General features: G+C 35.7%; 1 protein-coding gene and 1 pseudogene across 10 annotated transcripts in view; both read left to right on the forward strand.

Annotated features, from left to right (window-relative positions):
* The window catches only part of LOC143653459 (zinc finger protein 33A-like), a 122,252-nt gene that overhangs the window by 20,442 nt on the left and 83,206 nt on the right, over positions 1 to 18,604 (forward strand). For all 10 annotated transcript variants that reach the window (XR_013161295.1, XR_013161299.1, XR_013161300.1 and 7 more), the window contains 2 exons: positions 4,103 to 4,247; positions 4,526 to 4,621. Coding sequence is in view for 1 of the 10 variants with exons in the window: in XM_077124485.1 (XP_076980600.1) it covers positions 4,103 to 4,247; positions 4,526 to 4,621 (241 nt within the window). In the remaining 9 variants the exon portion in view is untranslated. The remainder of the gene's footprint in view (positions 1 to 4,102; positions 4,248 to 4,525; positions 4,622 to 18,604) is intronic.
* LOC143653461 (dnaJ homolog subfamily C member 2 pseudogene) lies at positions 585 to 4,091 on the forward strand (annotated as a pseudogene).

The following is an 18,604-nucleotide window of genomic DNA, read 5'->3' on the forward strand; positions in this document are numbered from 1 at the left end:
TAATTAAATATGCACTATTATTGAAATGATTGTTCCTTTGTCACCCTTACTATGTATGGATCAGTTTTTGGACTCTTTTCTGTTCCATTGATACATTTGAAATCCTTAAGCCTGTGTCACACCATTCATGATAGTTCTTGATTTATGATAATATGTCTTCTGGTATCATTTTTCATCAAGATTGTCTTGTCTATTGCTAGCTCTTTACATTTCCACATATTTTAGAATTAGCCTGTCTAATACTCAGCAGAGTTTCTGCTAGGATTTTGATTGATGTTGCTGTGAATCTATACATCAATGTGGGGAATATTGATAGTTTTATAATACTGAGCTTTCTCAGTCTGTTAATACATTGGATTAACAATTTTTATTCCAAGGTATTAACTTGGATAACTTGAACTTGGATTTTATTTAGTTTTCTTCATTAATATTTTGTAATTTTCTGCAGAGATTTTCGTATTTTTATGCTCATAATAGCATTAAAAATTTAAAGGCTTGGATGTGGAGATAGAGTCTGAGAGAATGCTAAGCACCCTCCACCCTGGTTGCAAACTGGGCACCATGGGGCTGACCCTAGCACCATCATGCCGCTCCTGCCAAGTGCTGCAGATAGCCAGTGCACTGCCATCACTCAGGTTCTCAATTCTGGAACTGGAGGATGAAAAAGAGTTACCAGAGGAGTCAGAAGATGAAGAATTGCAGTTAGAAGAGTTTCCCATTCTGGAAACGCTTGATCTCAAAGACTGGAAGAATCAGGATCATTACGCAGTTCTTGGAGTTGGCCATGTAAGATACAAAGCTACACAGAGACTGCTCATAAAGCAATAGTTTTAAAACATGACCCAGACAAACAGAAATCAGCTGGTGAACCAATGAAAGAAGGAGATAATGACTACTTCACTTGCATAATCAAAGCTTATGAAATGTTGTCTGATCCAGTGAAAACACAAGAGTTTAATAGTGTAGATCCTACTTTTGGTAACTCAGTACCTTCCAAAAGTGAAGAAAAGGACAATTTTTTTTAAATGTTTTCCCAGTTGTTTGAAGGGAATTCTAGATGGTCAAATAGGACAGATGTTCTGAAACTTAGTGATATGAATTCATCATTTGAAGATGTAGATGCATTTTGTTCCTTCTGGTAAAATTTTCATTCTTAGAATTTCTTCATCTAAGAAGAAAGCCGAATGTTGTGATGAGAAGAGATGGACTGAAAAGCAAACAGAGCAACAAGTATACAAAGGAAAAGAAACAGAATAAGAACATAAGTTTATAATGCATATAGCATAGTGATCCAAGCATAGAATGTTCAAGCAGGAAGAAAAAGCCAAGAAGGAAACAGAAAATAAAACAAAAGCAGAAGTAAAATGGAAGGTGCAAGAAACTAGAGAAAACAAAGACAAGCTAATTAGAAGCTGTTCGGTTAGCTAAGGGGAGAAAAGACTAGAAAATTAGACAGCAAGCGTTGTTGGCAAAGAAGGAAAAAGATATCCAGAAAAAAAGCCATTAGAAAGGAAAGGCAAAAACTTCCAAATTTATATAAGACCTGGAATCACTTTTCTGACAATGGAGCAGAACTGGTAAAAGTGATGGAAGAAGGGGGAAAACTTTATGGCCAACTTGAGCTAGTGAGTTTACAGTACTTGAATGAGACACTCACATCATCTATGAAAGAAGTTGAAAAGGCTGCTCTGCCTGTTTCTGGAAAAACAGAAGAGATAAATGAGCAGATTTAAAAAGAGAAAGAGAAGGCTAAGGCTCGTATGTGATAGGCATCTAGAAATGCTGAGAAATCAATCGGCAGAGGTGGAAACAGCAGTAAAAATTGATCCAAAGATGATCTACAATTACTAATTAAAACTGAATCTCTTCCCTCCTGGAATGAGTTCAAGATGGGAAGTTATTGCCAACTACATGAACATGCATTCTTCTAAGTCAAGACAACTGCCGGTGATATAATTAGCAGAGCATAGAGTCTCTAAAAACTTGACCCTCATCAAAAATGTGACATAAAAAAAAAAAAGGCTTTTGATAGACTTAAAAAAGAACATGGAGTGGTACCCCAAGCAGACAATGCCACACCTTCAGAAAGATTTGAAGGGCCATGTCCAGATTCCACCTCTTCGACAACAGAAGAGCAGAAGCTTTTGGAACAAGCTTTGAAAACATATTCAGTAAATATACCTGCAAGGTGGAAAAAATAGCAGAAACCATGCCTGACAGGACAAAGAAGGAATGCATGAAATGATATAAGAATTTCATCAAAATGGTAAAAGCAAAGAAAGGTGCTCGAAAGTAAGTACTGAATGCAAGCAGAGCCAAGAAATGACAATCTTTGTTCTGTGCACATTTTTATAATAAAACTGAAAATATTGTAAAAAAAAAATTAGTCTGCTAATTTTGCTAAGAGAAAGAAATAGCTAAGATTTTTAGATTGAACTGGCATCTAAATTCTAAACTACTTTTATTTGGCTTTTTTATGTATGTAATTTCCTTTTCCCTTATTTACTTTTAAGAGCTTTAGGAAAATGTTGAGTAAAATTGAATGGAGCAGGCATCCTTGTCTTATGTTTTATATTGAACACTTCCCATATTTCATCATGCAGTAGGTGTTTGTAGAAATTCTTTATCATTGAGGAAATTTCTTTTTCTTCTTAGTTTGATAAGAGTTCTTGTCATGATTTCTGCATTTACTGAAATAATTACAACCTCTTAATTTTTAATACTGTTCACTCTTATTTTTTTTCTTTCAGAAAATTCCTTCATGGCGATTACCATCTATTCTTTCTCTGTCATATTTTTCCCTTCGATTTGGTTCTTGATAGTTTTCTCTCCTCCGACCCTGAAGTTCTCTGAGAGTCTTCTAATTCATTCTTAATAGCTTCACCCATCACCAGATTTTTCCTTTTCAATATACTTAAAGCCTTTCTTGCTAAAGTACTGTGCTCAATCTGTTTGCTACTAATTTCCCAGTTGCACTTAGTGATACTATCTGTGTTCATACAGAAAGCCTGGGGAATCATTTCCTTTCTGCCCAGTGAATTAGCGACATCATTCTGTTGCTGTGTTTCTCATAGTGTCAGTTCACAATTGTATTAGTATTGTTGTCGTCATTCCTTAATTTCTCCCTTCTCTTTTTAAATAGTATTGGTACTACAAATAAAATCCTAGTCACATATGTCATTTTAGTGTGTGCTCATATCTCTTCTTTGATTCCCTTTTTTTCACAGCAGTGATCTCTAAACTGCATGTACCTTTGAGTACATTATTGCCAAAATCTTTCCGTGATTGCTCTACACATCCTAAGTATTGCCTCTGAACTGAAGGGTTAGAACCTATAAAATGTACTGTAATGAAATAAAATATTAGGCTTTCTACATATTTAAATAAGAATAAAATTAAAATTTATAATAAATGTGTTGGCAGTGTATGTCTCTAATTTACAAAAAAAGTCTTTTGTGGTGCTCAGAAATGTTTTTGAAGGTTGTGAATGATCAAATACTTCAGAAACTATGGGTCTAAAATTCCCCCTTCATCCGTTTCCTAAATATCTGCATGGCCCTTAATCTCATCGCAGCCTCAGGCCATGTTTTCTATTCCTCCTGAATAGTTTGCCCTTCTGCTTTGTTAGAGTGTATTAGAGGAACTGTACCCTTGCTTATGCCAAGACCCTGTGCTTATGAAGGACATAATGCGACTCTTTAAACTGCAGCTGTACTTCCTCAATGAAGCAAAATAGAACTCATTTTTGGCTCCTAGTGTGAACACTTTTACATGTATTTCTTGTATGTATTTTCACCATAGCACTTGTAACATATTACTGCATATATTATGTTGAATAAAATAAAATTTTTATTAATCAGTATTCTCAAAAACTAGAATAGTTCCTGGCATATTGTGGGAACTTGATAATTTTTTTTGTATGAATCAATATCAGTGCAGTGGTAGTGTATTTCTATTGTGATTTCTCTTCTCACAAAGTACAAAGCTAAACGAACATTCTGTAAACTACTTTTTAGGTAAGTTTGTAAGCTGTTAACAGCAATTATGGTAAGAATTAGTTTCTATACATCTTTTCCAATGTTACCTAATTCTGACATTTCAGCTGGAACAGAAATTCCAGGATTCAGTATCATTTAAAGATGTGACTGTGGGCTTCACCCAGGAGGAATGGCAGCACCTGGACCCTACTCAGAGGTCCCTGTATAGAGATGTGATGCTGGAGAACTATAGCAACCTTGTCTCATTGGGTAAGGTCTGTTTCCTATATAATTATACAAAGCATTCATTTATTTTTTCAATTATTGAAGCACTTGGACCCTCTGTAGAGTTCAATGATATTTGAGATTGGGAGTCAGGTGTCACTATTGACTAATCATTTGGAGCATCAGGAAAATATCTGTGTTCACCTCTCCAGTGAAGTATTCTAGTGGTGCCTTCATTGAGCAACTCCAGAAGCTTCCTTCCCCTTTACAGTCTGTGAGATCTAGATAGCCTGGTCCAAATCCTAAATTATTTCTCTTTATAGGGTATTGTGTTACCAAACCAGAGGTGATCTTCCGGTTGGAACAAGGGGAGGAACCATGTGTATTAGAGGAAGAATTCCCATGCCAGAGCCTCCCAGGTGAGTTTGTGAGTACTATACAGATGAATATCAGGCATATTATTTCTCTATGATTAATTCAGGAGATGACAACTTTGAAATGTTCTACATGAATATCTCTTTACAGGCTTTGGGAGGAACTTAGAATACTAATTCCTAAATCACATCTCTAGATATGATTCTCACGAAAAATATTCTCCTATTGATTCATTTCTACAATATTTATATTCTTACATCTGCCCAAAGTCCAATCTTGATTCATTTCAACTTTACTTTATTATTTTCTTTGTGATTCTGTGTTTTTCCAAGCAGTTTCAGTTGCCCATCTTACCTACATTGTCCTGCATTTTTGCTGCTATCAAGTATTCATTCATACATTTGTTTTTCATTAAGCAGATAATTTTTGAGCACTCACTGTGTAACAATCATTTATTAAGAGTTGGGGGTATAGTAGTGAAGAAGATATCTCTAAACGAGCATATACAAGTAGCACTAAACACAAAAAAATCAAGATATTTACATGTATTATATGTTCTGTGATGATAAAAACTACAAGTATATGAAAGCAGAGTTAGGTTGATTGGGTGTGTTACTTTTAGGAGAATAGTAGGGGGACCTTAATAAGATCAGCAGTAGAGCAGAAATGTGAATGAAATGAGTATTTGGGCCATCTGGATTCTGCCTCTTATCAGCAGGAGTAGCAGTAGCTGCTGAGCTCTTTTGGCAGGAATGTGCTTAATGTTTTAGAGCAATAACAGAAAAACCACAATGGCAGGAGGGGAGTGATTGACAGGAGAAGGGCAGGAAATGATGTCAGAAAGGTACCTATTATACAAAAGATGAGAATATCATAAGCCTTATTAAGTAACTTAATTTTATACTTTACTTATTGGTGCACTTTCGGCAAATGAATAAATCGGATTTATATTTTCATAAGATCTTTATGACTTCTGTAGAGAAAAAATATTGGCAAGGAACTAAGGATATAGGGAGCTCATTAGGGAACTATTGTAGCTTTCCTTTTGGGTGATTATAGTGACTTAGGCAAAGTTGGAAGTTATGGAAATGATGAGAATTATATTTTAAAAATGGGATAATAACAACTGAAATTTGTATCATCAGCAGTCTCAGAGAGAGATGAGAGTGGGACTAAAAAAGTATTGAAGAAATAATGACTGAAAACTTCCCATATTTGGCAGAGGTGTAAACCTACACTTTAAAGAAAATGAGCAAACTTCATATAGGATAAACCCAAAGAAATTCATACACAAAGCACCTCATAACTAGAAATAAAGCAGACAAAGAGAAATTACACATTATGTATAGGAGAACACCAATTTGAATGACAGCAAATTTCCTATCTGAAGCTATAAAGGCTAGTTGTACAAATTTTTTCAAGTACTAAATGAAAAGAAATGTTACATGTAAATTCTGTATCCTTTGAAAATATATTCAGGAATGAACAGGAAATAAAAACTTTCTCCGTTAATGGAAAACCAATAAACCTTGTTTTTGGTAAGCCAACTCTTAAGAAATGACTAAGGGAAATTCTCTAAATAGATAGGAAATGATAATAAATTAATGCTTGGAACTTCAAAAAATAAAGAAGAACATCTGAAGTGGTTTAAAAATCAGGGTAATGATAAAGCATCTTTCTCATGAGTTTCTGAAATCAATTTTGATAGTTGAAGCAAAGTTTATAATGTATGAAATGGTGCTTCTGTATGTAGAGGAAATACAACAATTATATCTGATAAATGAGGAGGGTAAAGGCACCTAGATGGAATTAAGGTTTCTACATTTTATTTGAAATGGTAAAATGTTGATATCAGTAGACTATGATAAGTGATTGATACCTAGAACAGCTACTAAGAAAAGTGTTCAGGTTACCAAGAGGAAAGTATGAAAAGAGGAACAAATGAATGAGAAATAGGAAACTGACAGAAACATATAAAATGGCAGATTTAAGCTTAACATATCAATAATACCTTAAGTGTAAATAATCTAAATCCACCATATAAAATAAAAGTCAGCAGAGTAGATAATTCTGAACAATATGTTATCTACAAGAAACTTCAAACACAACCACAAAGAAAGGTTAATAATAAAAGAAAGGAAAAGGGTATTTCATACAAACATTAATCCAAACAAAGCAAGAATGGCCCTATTAATATCGGATAAAGTAGTCTCCAGAGCAATGGAAATTACTTGAAACAAAGTGGGAGAATTTGATAATGATAATAGGCTCTGTCTTAGAAAGACAATGATCCTAAATGTGTCTGCACAAAAAAACAAGGCCTCTGTATAGAGCTGAAAGAAAAAATACATAGATCCACAATTGTAGTTGAAGACTTTACATCACTCTTAGCAATTGATAGAACTACTAGACTAAAAATTATATGGATATAGAAGAGCTAAACAAAACCATTAACCAACAGGAACAAATCAACATTTATAGAACTCTCTGCTCAGCAGCAGCAGAATACATAGTCTTTTCAGTTGCCCATGGCACATATACAGAGATAACCCATATCCTGAGCCATTAAACCTCAACAAATTTAAAAATAGTGAAATCGTACAGGGTATGTTCTCTGACTAAAATAGGATAAACCATGAATGAATAACCGAAGGATAACAAAAATATCCAAACACTTGGAAATTAAACAACCACTTTTAAATATTGCTAGGGTCAAAAAATAAATCTCAGTGGAATTTTTTTAAAAAGGCATAGAACTTAGTGAACTGAAAATTACCAAATTAATATATGTGGGAAGCAACTAAAGCAGTGCTGATAGGGATATTTATAGCACTAAATCATAACATTAGAAAAGAGGAAGGGTTTCAAATCTGTAATTAACTTACTACAAGGAACTAGAAAAGAACAAGATAATCTACAGCTAGGAAAAGGAAGAAAACATAAGAACAGAAATTTTATCAATAAAATTGATAAACCTCTTGTAAGACTGAAAAATAAAAAGAGAGAAGACAAATCACCAAGAAACATTGTAGGTCCTGTCGCCATTAACAGGATAGTAAGAGAAACTGTCAACAACTTTCTGCTCATAAATTTGATAATGTAGAATAGACCAATTGCTTGGAAACTACAAACTACCAAGACTTGACCAAGATGATGTGGATGATCTGAATGGTCTTTTAACCATAAGGAAATTGGATTTTAAGTAAAAGCTCTCCAGAAAGAGATTTCTTAGCCCACGGGAGAATTTTACCAAACATGATATGTAGAAAATTAAAGAATCTATAATAAAACTCCTATAATAAGTTACTTCAGCAGGATTTCAGAATACAAGATGAATGCAAGTATTAATAACATATCTCTACACTGACAGTCACCATATGGAAACTGAAAGGAGTTTGGTAACAACATTACCAACTCCAAGGTAGGTTTGAAATGGTTTGAGAGAGAAAGGAAGAGATTGATTTGGCTTTTATTGTCATTAGTGCTGGGCTGAACCCCATTAGAAGATCAGGATTTGTGTGGTAAACTTCCTACCAATACCAAGAGAGGAAACACCTAGGATTTCTTATTGATGTTCCAGAATGTGGGGCAAAAACGGAAGACACAAAGGTGGGCTTGAAATCTGTCAGTGAATATCCAAAATGGAATGAGACTTTGTTATAGTACTATATGATTCTATTTATTCGACATCTTGAAGTGACAGAATTTTAGAGATGAAGAGCAGATTAGCCAATGTATAACACAACAACAAAAGGAAGGGGAGATGGAGGTGGCTGTCATTACAAAAGCATCGTATGAGAGATCCTTTTCATGGAATTGATTGTGTCTTGGTTGTGGTTACATGTGAGAAAATTAAATAGAACTAAAAATACATGGATGATATAAATTGTGAAATCTGGTAAGGTCAGTTGAATAAATCAATATCAGTTTTTGGTTGATAGTATGCATTATATTATCATTGGGGTAAAGTGGATGAGAAATATATGGGATCACTGTTATTTACTACGTGTACATCTACAGATCTCCAAATAAAATCCTTTAAAAGAGGCTTAGCAAATTAGAAAGAATGGAACATCTTGGTCTTAATAGAGATAAATAGAAAAACATGTAGTGTTTGGTGAAAAATACAGGTACCACCATCTTTTACCCTGCATTCTGATTTACCTTAGACCTAACCAGGTCCATTTCATTCTTATCTCTGAAGTCTGATCTCTTTTTCAGCTTCTTTAACACTTGCTGTAAGGAGTAATGCTGACTTTCATTGCTGCAGACCTCTGAGTTTCAGGTGTCACGCAGATACCAAAGTTCCAGGTTATACATGAAAAACACAGCATCTCAGAATTTATAAATAACAGTTAAAATTCAGGAATACATGTGACTGCTTAAGAGCTTACAGTCTAGTAGCCTTTATAGTGAGCCTTATTGAACATCCTGTGTTCCTTAATCATTGATTGACCAATCTCTGCTCACTTTGTATGTCCTTATAACTTATGCTCTAGAATTCAATTCTCAGTGATTACTCATTATAGTTGGTTTATATTAATGAGACCATACAATATTTGTCCTTTCATTCCAGGCTTATTTAGCTCATCATAATGTCCTCAAGTTTTGTTCACTTAGTTGCATGCTTCACGACTTCATTCCTTCCTGTAGCTGCTCAATATTCCATCCGTATATGTAACCACAGTTCACCCTTCTGTTTGTCAGTTGATGTACCCTTAGGCCACTTCTGTCATTGCAGATTGTGAATGATGCTGCCATGAACACTAGTGCAAATACCTACCTATTTGTGTCCCTGTTTTCAGTCTTCCCAGTATATACCTCATAAGAAGGTTGTGGTATCATATGACAACCCTATATGTAGCCTCATATGGAACCACCACGTGGCCTTACAGAGAACAGCACTTTCTCCTTCCGTACTGTGCTGGGATGGCACAGGGCTGGCATCCACTGGGCTTTTGTTTTGTTTTTAATATTTTTATTGACAAATCTTCACACATATACAGTACATAAATGGTGTACAATCAGTCTCACAATATCATCATCTCATTTTTAATACTTGCCATGGTAACATTAATTTGTTTTCCCTCATGTAAATACTTTCTTAAATTTGTATAATTCATCACCATCATTGCCCACTCTAGGTTTTGCCAAGTTACACAAGCCTGGGTTTTATCCTCTGTCATTCCTTCTGGTGTCAGATATACCTCAAATCTTCAGCTTTCAACCATTCTTACACTGAGCTTTGTTCATTATACGTACAATATTCTGCTTTCATCACACCGTATGGTGATATCCCTTTGTGAATCTTTACACTCAATCCTGTTGAACATTGTGTATTACTTAAGCATCAGATTCCCAATCTCTACCTTTTTATTTCTCTTGATAACCTGTGTTCTCAACTTTAACTCTCAGAGTTTGTTCCTTATAGTTAGTTCATATAAGTGAGTTTATGCACTATTTATCCTTTTGTTTCTGCTTCATTTTGCCTAACTAATGTCCACTAAGTTCATCCACGTTGTTGTATGCATTATGCCTTTATTGCATATTGTGGCTGCATAATATTCCATCATACACACACACACACACACACACACACACACACACACACAAACACCACAGTTTGTTGATCCACTTCTCAGTTGATGGACATTTGGGCTGATTCCATCTCTTGCCAATTGTGAATAATGCTATTAAAAAGAATGTTTGCAAATGTCCATTCATGTCCCTGCTTTTAGTTCTTCTGATTATATACCTGTAATGGGACTGCTGAAGCATATAGTAATTCTATGCTTAGCTTCCACAGGAACCAACAAACTGCCTTCTAGAGCAGCTGCATCCCCACCAACAGTGAATAAGTGTGCCTCATTCCCCACATCCTCTCCAGCACTTGTAGTTTCCTGCTTTTGAAAATAGCAGTTGTAGTAGATATGAGATGTTATCTTATTGTAGCTTTGATTTGCATTTCCCTATCCTAATAGCTAGTGAAATTGATCATCTTTTCATTAGCTTTAGAGCCATTTGTATTTCCTTTTTGGAAAAGTGTCTATTCATGTCTTTTGACACTTTAAAATTAGATGTTTGTCTTTTTGTTGTTGTGTTATAGATCAGCTTTTCCAAAGGAGATTTATTGAGTTACAGGTTTACAGTTCTAAAGCCATAAAGATGTCTGAATTGAGGCATCAACAAGATGATAGCCTGGACTCCCTTTGGCATTTAAATATCTCTTTCAGCTGGGATGGCACATGGCTGGTGTCTGCTGGTCCCTTGCTCCTGAGCTCCATTACTCTCAGCCTCTCCTTTCCAGTGGGGGTTCCTCTGCCACATGGGAAGGCACGTAGCTGGTGTCTGCTGGTTCCTTCTTAGCTTCTCTGGGACAAACTCTGCATTTCTGCTCTTAGCTTGCCTTGGCTCTTTCCAGGTTCTGGCTTTTCAGTACTGTGTGGGTCCTTGTTTAGCATCTCATTGGAAGGCACATGGCAACATCTGCTTGGGTCTGGTTTCTGTCTACATCTCCAGATATCCTTGTCTCAGCATCTATTCTCTATTGGCTTTCCAAGTATCTCTCTTGGCACTTCAAACATCTCTTCTGTACTTTTCCAAAATGTTTCCCATTTTAAAGGACTCAGTAGACCCACCTTGAATGGGTGGGGTCACACTTCCATGGAAACAATCTAATCAAAAGGTCACACCCACCTTCCATGGGGTATGTGTCATCTCCATGGAAACAAACTAATAGAAGGTTCCATACTAAACAATAGGGCTTCCCCCAAAAGATTGGATTAGGATTAAAAGGACAAGGCTTTTCTTGGGTACATAACAGTTTCAAACCAGCAAACTACCTTACCAAAAATCAGTTGTCCATAAAGAGATGGTCTATTTCTGAACATGCAATTCAGTTCTACTGTCTAGTATATCTATCTTTATCCCAGTACCATGCTGTTTGACCACTGTGATAAGTTTTAAATTCAGGTAAATTAGTAAAATCTGGGTATATTGACATTTTTACAATATTTAGTCTTCCAATTCATCAATGTGATGTGTCCTTCCATTTATGTAGGTCTTCCTTGATTTCCTTTAATAACGTTTTATAGTTTTCTGTGTATAGGTCTTTTATGTACTTGGTTTAATTTACTCCTAAATATTTGATTGATTGTTGCGTTGCAAGTGAATTTTTTTGTCTTGATTTCCTCTTCAGATTGCTCATTACTAGAAACACTACTGATTTTTGCATGTTAATCTTGTATCCTGCTACTTTGTTATACTTGTTTATTAGCTCTACTAGCTTTGCTATAAATTTTTTGGAATTTTCTACATACAGGATTGTGTAATCTGCAAACAGTGAAATTTTTATTGCTTCCTTTCCAATTTGAATACCTTTTATTTATTTTTCTTGCCTAATTGCACTAACAAGAATTTCCAGCATGATGTTGAGTAACAGTGATAACAGTGGGTATCCTTGTCTTGTTCCTGTTTATAGAGGGAAAGCTTTCTCTCTTTCCCCATTTTGTATGTTAGCTGTGTGTTTTTCATTTATTCTCTCAATCTTGTTGAAGAAGTTTCCTTCTTTTCCAATCCTTTTAGTGCTTTTGTTAAGAAAGGATGCTGATGGTACTTGGTATCTAGGAACTGAGGAAAACTTCTCGACCAAAAGCAGGAAGAGAGAAATGAGACAAAATAAAGTATCAGTGGGCTGAGAGATTTCAAACAGAGTTGAGAGGTTATCTTGGAGGTTATTCTTACACATTATATAGATATCCCCTTTTTGATTTATGGTGTATTAAAATGCCTAGAGAAAAGTACCTGAAACTCTAAAGTTGTGTTCCAGTAGCCTTGTTTCTTGAAGATGATTGTATAATGATACAATGTGACTGTGATTGTGAAAACGTGTCTGATGATCCTTTTATGCATGGTATGGACAGATGAGTGAGAAATACAGATAAAAAATAAATAATAGAGGGAACAAAGGTTAAAATAAATTGAGTAGATTGAAATACTAATGGTCTATGAGAGGAAGGGGTAAAGGGTATGATATATATGAGGGATAAGGTATCTAACTCATTCAAGCTTTGTTGAATGCTTGGTAAAATTCACATGTGAAGCCATCTGGTCCTGGACTTTTCTTTATCAAGAATTTTTTTGATGCCTGATTTAATCACTGTACTTGTGATTGGTTTGTTGAGGTTCTTTGTTTCTTCTTGAATTAGTATTGATTGTTCATTCTTTCCTAGAAAGTTGTCCATTTTCTCTAAATTGTTTGTCTCTCAGCTTATGTTCTTCAGAATATCGTTTCATTATTTCTTTTATTTCTCCTGGGTCAATAGCGATGTCCCAATCCCATTTCTGATTTTACTTATTTGCATCCTCTCTCTTTTTTTTATTTGTTAGCCTAAGGGTCTATCGATTTTGTTGATTTTCTCCAAGAACCAACTTCTGGTTTTATTGATTCTCTGTACTTTAATGTTTTCCATTTCATTTAGTTCTCCTCTAATATTTGTTATTTCTTTCCTTCTGATTGCTTTTATGGTTATTTTGCTGTCTGTCTCTAGTTCTCCAGGTGAGCAGTTATGTCCTCATTTTTGCTTGCTCTTCTATTTTTGTAGCTTTACCATAACATCTGTAACTTATTATTTTTTACCTTTTTCATTGTATAGTATAATATACATACAAAGCAAAGGAATAAAAAAATCCAGAGTTTTCAAAGCACTCTTCAACAAATAGGTTACAGGACAGATCCCAGAGTTTGTCATGGGCAGCCATACAATCCTCTCAGATTTTTCCTTCTAGCTGTTCCAGAATATAGGAGGCTAGAAGGCTTAAATATTTTTTTATCATCACAATAGACTTTTTTCCTTCTTTTTTGTGAAAAATAACATATATACAAAAAAGCAGTAAATTTCAAAGCACAGCACCACAGTTAGTTATAGAACATATTTCAGAATTTGATATGCGTTACAGTTCCACAATTTTAGATTTTACTTCTATCTGCTCTGAGATATTGGAGACTAAAAGAGATAGCAGTTTAATGATTCAGCATTAATATTCATTTGTTAAATTCTATCTTCTCTGTATAACTCCACCATCACCTTTGATCTTTCTATCCCTCTCTTTAGGGGTGTTTGGGCTATGTCCATTCTAAATTTTTCATACTGAAGGGTCTGTCACCAATTTGGGTTAGGAAGGTGGAAATATCTGATGTTCTGGAGAGGCTGGGCTAGGTTTCAGAACTTACTTGGACCCAGGGACCTATCTGGAGATTGTAGGTTTCTGGAAAGTTACCTTTCTAGTGCACGGAAAGTGCATGGAACGCTTGTGGAACTTATATATTGCCCTAGGTATTCTTTATGATTGGCTGGAATGATCCTGGGTGGGGGTTAGCAGGTTATGATAAATAGCAAGGTCTAACTGAAGCTTGCATAAGAGCACCTCCAGAGTAGCCTTTCCACTCTATTTGAACTCTTGGCAATTTGGAAGTTGCCAGGGAGACTTTCACCCCTGGATGTCATGTCCCATGTAAGGGGGAGGGCAGTGATTTCACTTGTAGAGTTGGGCTTACAGAGAGTGAGGTCACATCTGAGCAGCAAAAGAGGTCCTCCAAAAGTAACTCTTAGGCATGCTATAGGTAGTCTAAGCTTCACCACTATCTACATAAGCTTCACAAGAGTTATCTTTGTGATTGAAGGTGTGGCCTATTGATTTAGGTGTCCCTAAAGTTTGATACAGTATCAGGGGATTTCCTAATGGTTAGGTTTAATAGTTCCATACTCTTTCTCCCAACCCTCAAGGGACTTTGCTAATACGTTTTGATTATCTGCTTACTATACTGTAGGATGTATCCAGGTATTACAATAATCTATACAGGATTAAAGAACCTCTTTCTTTATCTGGGATCCCTGTGTTTCACTTGTTCAAATGAGCTATACAGATAGAGTTAGATTATGCCCTACAGGAAATTACAGTTCCAAACCAAGTAAACCTTTCTTCCATTGGTCTCAAAGGGTATGTGTGGTTTGTGGTTCTAAAATGTAGACACTGTCTTCCTTACCCTTGTGTTCTGAATTACTTTAACCACAACCTGTTTGGCTTTGTTCTTATCTCTAAATATCAGGTTATATATATATAAAACAGCCTCTCGAAATCCAGAAATAATAATCACCACTCTGGACTTAATATATCTGCTCTAAAAGCATACAATCGAGGCCCCTCTTTCTTATAAGCATTTTCTAAAGGTGACCATACCATTGTTGTTCTTTATTTTTTTAACTTTTTTTATTAATTAAAAAAAATTAACGAACAGAACATTTAGAAATCATTCCGTTCTACATATATAATCAGTAATTCTTAATATCATCACATAGTTGCATATTCATCATTTCTTAGTACATTTGCATCGATTTAGAAAAAGAAATAAAAAGGCAACAGAAAAAGAAATAAAATGATAATAGAGAAAAAAATCTATACGTACCGTGCCCCTTACCCCTCGCATTCATTTACCACCATTTCAAACTGAATTTATTTTAACATTTGTTCCCCCTATTATTTATTTTTATTCCATATGTTCTACTCTTCTATTGATAGTAGCTAAAAGGAGCATCAGACATAAGGTTTTCACATTCGCAGAGTCTCATTGTGAAAGCTATATCATTGTTCAATCATCATCAAGAAACATGGCTACTGGAACACAGCACTACATTTTCAGGCAATTCCCTCCAGCCTCTCCACTACATCTTGAACAACAAGGTGATATCTACTTAATGCGTAAGAATAACCTCCAGGATAACCTCTCGACTCTGTTTGGAATCTCTCAGCCATTGACACTTTGTCTCATTTTACTCTTCCCCCTTTTGGTCGAGAAGGTTCTCTCAGTCTCGTGATGTTAATTCTCAGCTCATTCTAGGGTTTTTCTCAGTCCTTTGATGCTGAGTTTCAGCTCATTCCAGGATCTTTGTCACACTTTGCCAGAAGGTCCACACCCCTGGGAGTCATGTCCCACGCAGAGAGGGGGAGGGTGGTGAGGCTGCTCATCATATTGGCTGGAGAGAGAGGCCACATCTGAACAACAAACGAGGCTCTCTTGGGGGTGACTCTTAGGCCTAACTTTTAAGTAGACTTGACCTATCTTTTGTGGGGTTAAGTTTCATGTGAACAAACCCCAAGACTCGGGGCTCAGCCTAGAGCTTTGGTTGTCCACACTGCTCGTGAGAATATCAAGAATTAACTTGGGGAAGTTTCTCCCCACTCTCACGATGCCCCGAAGGGGGCTTGAAAATACTTTTCCAGTCACTGATCAAATCATTCTGGAATTCATCGGGGGATCACTCTGGACAAACGAACAAAATCTCATGTCCTACCTGAGATTCCAAGTACTTATGACATTCAATCAAACTATCTACATGAGTTATATTAGGAAATGCTCTAGTCAAAATCTAAATTTTGTAACAAACATTTTTTGCTTTAGTCGCACACATAAGGTGACATTTTAAAGTATTAGTTATCATCTATTTTCAGCACCCTGCAATAATGACAATCCTTTGTTCTTCCTCATGCAAAAACATTTTTAAAATTTGTACATTGTACATTTCACTATTGTTATACACTCTAGGCATTCCTAGATTATACCATCTCGATCTTTAACATCTATCTTTCTTTCTGATTTCATTTAAGTCCCCAGCCCTTCTCCCTCTATCATTCTCACATGCAGCTTCATTCAGTGTTTTAACATAATTACATTACAGTTAGGTAGTATTGTGCTGTCCATTTCTGAGTTTTTGTATCCAGTCCTGTTGCGCAGTCGGTATCCCTTCAGCTCCAATTACCCAGTATCTTACCCTATTTCTGTCTTCTGATGGTCTCTGTTACCAATTACATATTCCAAGTTTATTCACTACTGTCGGTTCATTTCAGTGAGACCATACAGTATTTGTCTCACTCAGCATAATGTTCTCTAGGTCCATCCATGTTGTTACATACTTCATAAGTTTATTCTGTCTTAGAGCTGCATAATATTCCATCGTATGTATATACCACAGTTTGTTTAGCCACTCGTCTGTTGATGGACATTTTGGCTGTTTCCATCTCTTTGCAATTGTAAATAATGCTGCTATAAACATTGGTGTGCAAATGTCCGTTTGTGTCTTTGCCCTTAAGTCCTCTGAGTAGATACCTAGCAATGGTATTGCTGGGTCGTATGGCAATTCTATATTCAGCTTTTTGAGGAACCGCCAAACTGCCTTCCACAGTGGTTGCACCATTTGACATTCCCACCAACAGTGGATAAGTGTGCCTCTTTCTCCACATCCTCTCCAGCACTTGTCATTTTCTGTTTTGTTGATAATGGCCATTCTTGTGGGTGTGAGATGATAGCTCATTGTGGTTTTGATTTGCATTTCTCTAATGGCCAGGGACATTGAGCATCTCTTCATGTGCCTTTTGGCCATTTGTATTTCCTCTTCTGAGAAGTGTCTGTTCAAGTCTTTTTCCCATTTTCTAATTGGATTGGCTGTCTTTTTGTTGTTGAGTTGAACAATCTCTTTATAAATTCTGGATACTGGAACTTTATCTGATATGTCATTTCCAAATATTGTCTCCCATTGTGTAGGCTGTCTTTTTACTTTCTTGATGAAGTTCTTTGATGTGCACAAGTGTTCAATTTTGAGGAGCTCCCATTTATTTCTTTCTTTCTTCAGTGCTCTTGCCTTAGGTGTAAGGTCCATAAAACCGCCTCCCATTATAAGATTCATAAGATATCTCCCTACATTTTCCTCTAACTGTTTTATGGTCTTAGACCTAATGTTTAGATCTTTGATCCATTTTGAGTTAACTTTTGTATAGGGTGTGAGATACAGGTCCTCTTTCATTGTTTTGCATATGGATATCCAGTTCTATAGGCATCATTTATTGAAGAGACTCTTCTCTCCCAGGTGAGTTGACTTGACTGCCTTATCAAAGATCAAATGTCCATAGATGAGAGGGTCTATATCTGAGCACTCTATTCGATTCCATTGGTCAGTATATCTATCTTTATGCCAGTACCACACTGTTTTGACCACTGTGGCTTCATAATATGCCTTAAAGTCAGGCAGCGTGAGACCTCCAGCTTTTTTTTTTTCCTCAAGATACATTTTAGCAATTCGGGGCACCCTGCCCTTCCAGATAAATTTGCTTATTGGTTTTTCTATTTCTGAAAAATAAGTTGTTGGGATTTGATTGGTATTGCGTTGAATCTGTAAATCAATTTAGGTAGGATTGACATCTTAACTATATTTTGTCTTCCAATCCATGAACACGGTATGCCCTTCCATCTATTTAGGTCTTCTGTGATTTCTTTTAACAGTTTTTTGTAGTTTTCTTTGTATAGGTTTTTTGTCTCTTTAGTTAAATTTATTCCTAGGTATTTTATTCTTTTAGTTGCAATTGTAAATAGGATTCGTTTCTTGATTTCCCCCTCAGCTTGTTCATGCTAATGTATAGAAATGCTACAGATTTTTGAATGTTGATTTTGTAACCTGCTACTTTACTGTACTCATTTATTAGCTCTAGTAGTTTTGTTGTGGATTTTTCCGGGTTTTCGACGTATAATATCATATCTTTTGCAAACAGTGACATTTTTACTTCTTCCTTTCCAATTTTGATGCCTTGTATTTCTTTTTCTTGTCTAATTGCTCTGGCTAGAACCTCCAACACGATGTTGAATATCCTTGTCTTGTTCCTGATCTTAGGGGGAAAGTTTTCAATTTTTCCCCATTGAGGATGATATTAGCTGTGGGTTTTTCGTATATATTCCCTCTATCATTTTAAGGAAGTTCCCTTGTATTCCTATCTTTTGAAGTGTTTTCAACAGGAAAGGATGTTGAATCATGTCAAATGCCTTCTCTGCATCAATTGAGATGATCATGTGATTTTTCTGCTTTGACTTGTTGATATGGTGTATTACATTAATTGATTTTCTTATGTTGAACCATCCTTGCATACCTGGGATGAATCCTACTTGGTCATGATGTATAATTCTTTTAATGTGTTGTTGGATT

This window comes from Tamandua tetradactyla, chromosome 13, assembly GCF_023851605.1.
Source record: "Tamandua tetradactyla isolate mTamTet1 chromosome 13, mTamTet1.pri, whole genome shotgun sequence".
Taxonomy (NCBI): Eukaryota; Metazoa; Chordata; class Mammalia; order Pilosa; family Myrmecophagidae; genus Tamandua; species Tamandua tetradactyla.